Source organism: Hippocampus comes, unplaced genomic scaffold (assembly GCF_001891065.2).
Source record: "Hippocampus comes isolate QL1 unplaced genomic scaffold, H_comes_QL1_v1.1 scaffold9, whole genome shotgun sequence".
NCBI classification, from domain to species: Eukaryota; Metazoa; Chordata; class Actinopteri; order Syngnathiformes; family Syngnathidae; genus Hippocampus; species Hippocampus comes.
The window spans coordinates 1,777,239-1,785,177 of record NW_017805275.1 but is presented as its reverse complement, the minus strand read 5'-3'; the positions used below and the strand labels follow the sequence as shown (position 1 = coordinate 1,785,177).

Sequence of the window (7,939 nt, the reverse complement as noted above, 5' to 3'; positions counted from 1 at the left end):
ATGGGGCAGATTGTTTTGACTTATATCGGAAGGTGTCCCTAACACTGTTGCCAAGTCAGTGCCTATACTGTATAAATAAAAAGAAAATTAGGATATGTTAATTGAAAGCACGCGCGCGCGCACACACGCACACGCACGCACACACGCACACACACACACACACACACACACACACAACACACACACACACACACACACACGCACACACACACACACACACACACACACACACGTAGATCAACTGAAAGCTGAAATGATTTTTAAGCGTGGTCACTTCTTAGTCAACAAAATCAAGACATTGGCATTGCATTAAATAGACATCCAGGACACACATATTAATAAATGCTTTCCAGAACAGCATTCCTAATATTCTCCTCCCGCCTACACATCTATCAGTGCTGTTCTTGGTCAAGAAATCTAACTTGAAATGTTCATTATAAAAACAAAGCCGGTGGTGCATCCTTTTCAAAAAAAAGTATCACCAAAATAAGAAATGTTTATTTAGTATTTACACTAACATTCACAAATAATGTAATTTTTGAAGACAAGGCTTTCAAAACCTCAATATAAGAAAAAAAATGAAACAAACTGATATAACAGACATAAAGGTGACAACTGGAGTGGTGACATAACGCAAGAGGAAAGAACTCTGGAGTGTAAAACGAACACTTATAATTGGCAAGAAAATTTGCAATTCTAAAAGTTCAAACATGAGAGTTCACCATCCTTGATTTAGGCCCTTCTAGATTAGGTTTAACCAGTAATGAGAGCTCTACAGTACTTGATTTAGACTTTTTCAAAATAAGGCACAACAGTTTCACCTGTCGAGGGAACCAGACATTTTATGTTGAACCACTAGAGGGAAATGGAGAGAACCACAGTAGACAGATTAGAATGATAATTTCAGAATTAGACACTAGAGATCATCATTTTGCCAACATATGTATCCAGAAGCAGCTTTTCTCATGTTTAGAGGGTTAGCCCATGACCATATTCTCACAAATATGTTTCGTGTGTTTTGAATATTACAAAGGGTTGTGCTTATCAATACAAGTGTGAGGAATGTAATGGTATGGTTGGTTATGGTAACATTTAATCATTTACATATCTCCAATCTTGCTCATGTATTCAGAAACAAATGATTCATTTCAAAGGAGTTTTGCCCATGAAGCATGTATCTCAGTTATGTTTTATGTGTTTGAGGTAATAGGTGGTTAAGCCTGTCATTACATGTGAGAGAAGTAATAATGTTTTAGGTTTAGCACGCACGCGCGTGCGCACACACACACGCACGCACGCACGCACGCACGAACGATCAGCTTTGCTAAGTATAATCATGCTTATGTATTTTATAAGTGTATTCACAGTGTTGATATCAACATGTTATTCGCGACCCAGATGGGAAAGTAGAGTGTCAGACGGGGAAGTAGATTGTTGACATCGACACGGTAAATTTAACAACTTTGAAACTGTACAGAAGAAAAGCGTCCCAAAAACAACATGATAAAAAAGTTTAGGTTCCATTAGTGTGAAGCTACATTTAAATCTTTCCCTTAAATCATTAGTCAGGTGAGAGATGGGCCTGCTGAATCATTTGTGCTTGCAGCATTATTGTTCATGATATAGCTCAAAATGCATCAGATGTGCTGTATAACAGTTTTTATTGATATACGTAAACCATGGTTCTTTCTGCATTTAAAAAACAACAACAACTCTGGAAGGATCTTTCTTAGAACTGTTTGTACATGACATGCTGTGGCAGTCTCTCTCAAATTGGGACTGGTACACCATAGACAAAAACAGACATTCATTTCTTTCTTTTGTTTACTAGTGGCATAGGTCAATTGCAAAGTCTCGATCTGGAGGGTTGACAATTCTTAACACTCTATGGATAAAAATCAATAAATAATAAAGAAGTATGGAAATCGATTTTTGTAGATTGAGCAAGGATCTGGATCGTTCCAAACCGTAGTGAAAACTACAAAAAACAAAAACAAAAAAAAGTCACTGGCACGTGGATGTCCGTCAGAATGTATTACTTTCCCGATGTTGCGCATCATTCATTCATCCCAAACAAATGTTACAATTATGATATATTTGCTACTAGAAAAGATTCAGAGTACTGTCTGTACTTCTCATTGTTGCCAGTTACAAACTCTGTTGTAGCTTTGTTCGTGCTTTCCAAACAGAAACATGTAAGCAGACTGTGAAGAAAAATCATTCAGCAGTCAAGGAAACAAAAATGTGGAGTTGTTTTGTCATTTTCTATTATAAAATATCAAGTGAAAATCTTCATCGCAACACTTTGCACAAATGACAAATGTACAGTTCCCATGTAAACAGTGGATATAAAAAGTTTACACACCCCTGTTGAAATACCACAAGTTTTTGGCGATGCAGCAACGGGATCAAGGTAAATCATTTCAAAGCTTTTGTCTACCATTAATGTGCACAGCAACCTGTACAACTCCATTGAAAACATACTTGACAGCTTTTAGAGGAGAGTAAAAACAATCAATTGAGATGAGGTTGCACAAGTTTGCACACCCTCTTATACCTGTGGATGTGTTCCAATCACTTTCTAATTCATGTTAATGTGAGTCAGCACACATCTGCCACCATTTAAAGTACCTGGGATAAACCCCCAATAAATTTCAGCTGTTCTCAGACTTTTCCTGACATTATTGAAATCACGTCTAACAGCACAAGACTTGGCTGCTTTAGAATATCAAATGTGTTTGATGTGATCAAATGTTTCTCAGTCTTTGCAGTGATGTGACGCAACCACCAACCAACAGATAAGCTCCAACAAAATCGCAAAAAAGAAACTCTTTAGTAACCAATCACGTGAACAGCATGGATAGAGGGGAAACACCGGCGAAGACAAAACTGAGAATTGGAAAGGATTGCGTTGTGGTGAAATATGGCGAAAGAATCTAGTTGTAGTTTTGTAAATTGGGATCCTGCAAAATTCAGTCTTTTTAAAATCTCCCTTGAGACTCGGCTGTGACTAAAAACTCTAGAACAGGTTAGACATCACATTAATCGTGGGAAAATAATTTTATTTGGTCCCTTTTTCTAATATCACAAATTCTGACCAATGGAAGTGAAGACTTATCTAAAGTGAATGTTGTGAACACCTCATTGGAAGAACCTGACAGTGCAGCCTGTAACCTCATATTTCTGCCCTATCACTTTGCAAAGTCTCATCTTTAAAATTTGGCACTTTGGGGCCTTTTCGGGGATTCCAGTGTTTGCGACAGCATTGACCGGTTCTTGTATTGGGACCCGTGGCTTCGGGTGATTGAGCACCACCACGGGTTGGTTTGGGCACGGCCACGTCACCAGCTGCTCCACCTTGAGTGGCATCAACCGTCCGGCGTCACGGACAGGTATCGGAGTGTCACATTGACGAGCTGGGGGTTTGGGTCCCTTCTCGCTGTTCATACACATGCCGCGTTCGTCCACTCTTGTCAACGAGACAGTCAAAAATTTGGAGATGTCATACTGACGATTTACATCAAATGCAGACACATCTGACACGTTGGCAGAAACAGGCTCGGCATTTTCGGATTTCAAGGCTGGGTCGTGGCTGCAATTGTCCGTCTGCGTCGATCTGGTTTTCTCCACCATGACATCATCCTTGTCCACATTCGCCACCGTGTTGGATGGCTGTTGCTGAATAAGTTCGATTTTGCTTTCTTCTTTCACGGATCCGCACATCCGGTTTACATTTGGCGTCACCTTCTCAGTTGTGCTGCTTTTGTCCATCACAATGCCCCGCAGTGCCATGACCAGTGGCTGCATGGCGCCCTCAGTGTTTCCTTGTTGTTCGCTCAGGGAAAACACGGAGGAGATGACTGGGAAGCCTTCAGGCTTTGGTGTGTCTCTCTCAGACGTCTCCTTGCTTGGGCGGGCAACCTGAGGCCAAACTGGAATATCTGACTTGGAGCGGCAAGGCACCGTGGGCATTTTGAGCGATGGGGATGCATGGACCGTCCTCTGCCCTGTGGCAGTACTGGGAAAAGACAAATGAGGAGTATCGCTCTCCTGGCAAAGATTGACCTTTGAAGGCGTCACTCGGACAGCTGCACCTGAAGTAACATTCAAGGAAGTGGGTTTGTGACCTTGTTGGTTGACACCTGCTGGAGTGTTCATGACTTTAGGTGTATCCTTGACTTTGGAGCCAGTGTTATCCTTGAGGTAATCCATGCCAGGTTCAGATTTAACAGTGGTGAGTCTGTCGAGGACAGAACGTCCTGCTTTGTCTGCCTTTGAGGGGTGAATACTCTTGCACTGATCTGGAATACTTTTGAGACTTTGATCCGTTATTTGTTGATATGCAGATGAGCCCATTATTACCGACTGCAGGTGAGAGGTCAGCATTCTTGTCTCACGGGTCAAAAGAACGTTGTTTGCTTTCGCTCGATCATGGACAAGTTCGCTCCACGTCGATACAATTTCATTCCTTTCTCGCACAGGATTGCAGACAGTTTTGGAAACCTTGGTCGGACTGTCTAAGTTAATGACTTCCTGTGACGTCCTTTTCAGTGTGAGTTTCACTTTGCTTGCTTGATTTGACATCAGGCTTTTAGACGCGCTGACAGGTTTAACAGCAGAGCATTGCTGAGCCGCCATCTTTGTTTCCAACAGCTTTCTGTTCACCACGCACATTCCCATATTTGGTGACTTTACTGCATTTGGGGGGTTTAATTTGCACGCTAAAGTCTTGCCCGCTGTGAGATTTTGTTGTACTGTTGTTCTTGTGTCTTTCATTCCGGCCTCGTTTTCTTGTTGTGACACCAGCCTCAGCTTTAGCTCCTTTGACCCATTGACGGTTTTTACTTCCACGAGCTCAACTAAGCACCCAGCAGGTATACTTATTTCCTCTGGGAGTGACACTGTTAATGCCCTGTTGTGATGAACAACACTATCTGGAACAACTTTTGAAGAAATAGGAAGCATCGTGTTCATCGTTCTACCTTGCTGCCCGTCTTTAACAAGACTGACACTGGGTGTGCTGAGGGCTGGCACATTTACTTGAACTGGTGGTCGCATTGAGTGCACTGCACTCTGTACACTTGGTAAGGCATTGGAGACCAGGGGATCTTTGCTTCCACCAACCTTTTTGAGTGCTTGACTAATGTTTTTACTATGCACGTACTCAATGTGTTTTAAAAGGTTCATCTTCCGCATGTAGCGCTGTCCACAGTGCGGGCATGAGAGAGTCGACTTGATGTGTTCCTCCAGGTGAGAGTTTAGCTCTGCCTTGTTCAATACGGATTTTTGGCAGTAAATACAGAACAGTTTGGACCCAGTGTGGTCAAGCATGTGCCTTTTGAATAAGTCCAATGTCATACTGACGATTTACATCAAATGCAGACACGTCTGACACGTTGGCAGAAACAGGCTCGGCATTTTCGGATTTCAAGGCTGGGTCGTGGCTGCAATTGTCCGTCTGCGTCGATCTGGTTTTCTCCACCATGACATCATCCTTGTCCACATTCGCCACCGTGTTGGATGGCTGTTGCTGAATAAGTTCGATTTTGCTTTCTTCTTTCACGGATCCGCACATCCGGTTTACATTTGGCGTCACCTTCTCAGTTGTGCTGCTTTTGTCCATCACAATGCCCCGCAGTGCCATGACCAGTGGCTGCATGGCGCCCTCAGTGTTTCCTTGTTGTTCGCTCAGGGAAAACACGGAGGAGATGACTGGGAAGCCTTCAGGCTTTGGTGTGTCTCTCTCAGACGTCTCCTTGCTTGGGCGGGCAACCTGAGGCCAAACTGGAATGTCTGACTTGGAGCGGCAAGGCACCGTGGGCATTTTGAGCGATGGGGATGCATGGACCGTCCTCTGCCCTGTGGCAGTACTGGGAAAAGACAAATGAGGAGTATCGCTCTCCTGGCAAAGATTGACCTTTGAAGGCGTCACTCGGACAGCTGCACCTGAAGTAACATTCAAGGAAGTGGGTTTGTGACCTTGTTGGTTGACACCTGCTGGAGTGTTCATGACTTTAGGTGTATCCTTGACTTTGGAGCCAGTGTTATCCTTGAGGTAATCCATGCCAGGTTCAGATTTAACAGTGGTGAGTCTGTCGAGGACAGAACGTCCTGCTTTGTCTGCCTTTGAGGGGTGAATACTCTTGCACTGATCTGGAATACTTTTGAGACTTTGATCCGTTATTTGTTGATATGCAGATGAGCCCATTATTACCGACTGCAGGTGAGAGGTCAGCATTCTTGTCTCACGGGTCAAAAGAACGTTGTTTGCTTTCGCTCGATCATGGACAAGTTCGCTCCACGTCGATACAATTTCATTCCTTTCTCGCACAGGATTGCAGACAGTTTTGGAAACCTTGGTCGGACTGTCTAAGTTAATGACTTCCTGTGACGTCCTTTTCAGTGTGAGTTTCACTTTGCTTGCTTGATTTGACATCAGGCTTTTAGACGCGCTGACAGGTTTAACAGCAGAGCATTGCTGAGCCGCCATCTTTGTTTCCAACAGCTTTCTGTTCACCACGCACATTCCCATATTTGGTGACTTTACTGCATTTGGGGGGTTTAATTTGCACGCTAAAGTCTTGCCCGCTGTGAGATTTTGTTGTACTGTTGTTCTTGTGTCTTTCATTCCGGCCTCGTTTTCTTGTTGTGACACCAGCCTCAGCTTTAGCTCCTTTGACCCATTGACGGTTTTTACTTCCACGAGCTCAACTAAGCACCCAGCAGGTATACTTATTTCCTCTGGGAGTGACACTGTTAATGCCCTGTTGTGATGAACAACACTATCTGGAACAACTTTTGAAGAAATAGGAAGCATCGTGTTCATCGTTCTACCTTGCTGCCCGTCTTTAACAAGACTGACACTGGGTGTGCTGAGGGCTGGCACATTTACTTGAACTGGTGGTCGCATTGAGTGCACTGCACTCTGTACACTTGGTAAGGCATTGGAGACCAGGGGATCTTTGCTTCCACCAACCTTTTTGAGTGCTTGACTAATGTTTTTACTATGCACGTACTCAATGTGTTTTAAAAGGTTCATCTTCCGCATGTAGCGCTGTCCACAGTGCGGGCATGAGAGAGTCGACTTGATGTGTTCCTCCAGGTGAGAGTTTAGCTCTGCCTTGTTCAATACGGATTTTTGGCAGTAAATACAGAACAGTTTGGACCCAGTGTGGTCAAGCATGTGCCTTTTGAATAAGTCCACATCCGACGTAGCAAATCCACACTTGCCACAATGCATAGTGTCAAGAAATTTTGGCGTACGAACCAAGTAACCATGTGGTTGTCTGGTGTTCATGCTGGAAGGAAAGCTCTGACACTTGACAGGCTTCATAATGACTGGTCACCTGGCAGTAGCAGCTCCCCCCACTTCCGCAGCTTCACACCAGCGTCCACATGTCTCCGCTTTCTGGTGCCACTGTATAGAGAGTGGTATTAGAAAGTGTAACACGTTGTTAACGAAGGTTTTTGACGACAGAGCAGTCCCTCCAGAGCCCTTCCCCCCGACATTAGTTATTTGAGATGTCTAGATTCCAGAGCAAGTACAAACATCTGTAAACACGAGCCATCACGCCTAAACATGGTGAACGATTTTATGCAATGTAATATAAGCTGTATCTTTAAATTTTGTCCGGGGCTAGCGAGAGTCGTTTATTCTGAATCCACAGGAAAGGCCCAAACAGCAAGGTTGCGATGCAAAAGGGGCTGGAGAAAACACACCCCTGTAGTCTAACGGTTTGTTCGCGAGGTGTGTACATGCTGTTTACGTACCTTTGTGCAGTGTTTTGTAAACACGTTAGCGGAAAATAGTGATCATTGTTTTGAGCTGGATGTGAACAAAAAAGATTCTTATGTGAGCGAGTCAGTCACCTATTTGCTTTGCGTGAGCTGGCGTGCTAAAATTATTCCGGAAACGTTCAAATACCTTCAAAATAAGAAA

General features: G+C 43.6%; 1 protein-coding gene across 2 annotated transcripts; it reads right to left on the bottom strand.

Moving 5' to 3' along the window:
* Positions 1-359: 359 nt before the first annotated feature.
* On the bottom strand, positions 360-7,910 carry znf518b (zinc finger protein 518B). Of its 2 annotated transcripts, none has more exons than XM_019869924.1 (3): positions 7,771-7,910; positions 5,354-7,417; positions 360-3,501 (listed from the first exon to the last, which is right to left on the bottom strand). In XM_019869924.1, exons 2-3 carry the CDS (start codon positions 7,331-7,333, stop codon positions 3,142-3,144), a joined length of 2,340 nt encoding a protein of 779 aa, XP_019725483.1. In that variant the 5' UTR covers positions 7,334-7,417; positions 7,771-7,910; the 3' UTR covers positions 360-3,141. The 2 variants fall into 2 exon arrangements, with proteins under 2 accessions (XP_019725483.1, XP_019725482.1); XM_019869923.1 differs by having other exon boundaries at positions 360-5,335; positions 7,188-7,417.
* Between the last annotated feature and the right edge of the window lie 29 nt (positions 7,911-7,939).

Excerpts from the sequence above, each read along its gene's own strand:
- znf518b (XM_019869924.1), bottom strand. The coding sequence starts at position 7,333 with ATGAAGCCTGTCAAGTGTCAGAGCTTTCCTTCCAGCATGAACACCAGA. Across the intron at positions 3,502-5,353 it reads ATGTAAATCGTCAGTATGAC|ATCTCCAAATTTTTGACTGT; the intron begins ATTGGACTTATT and ends CGTCAGTATGAC.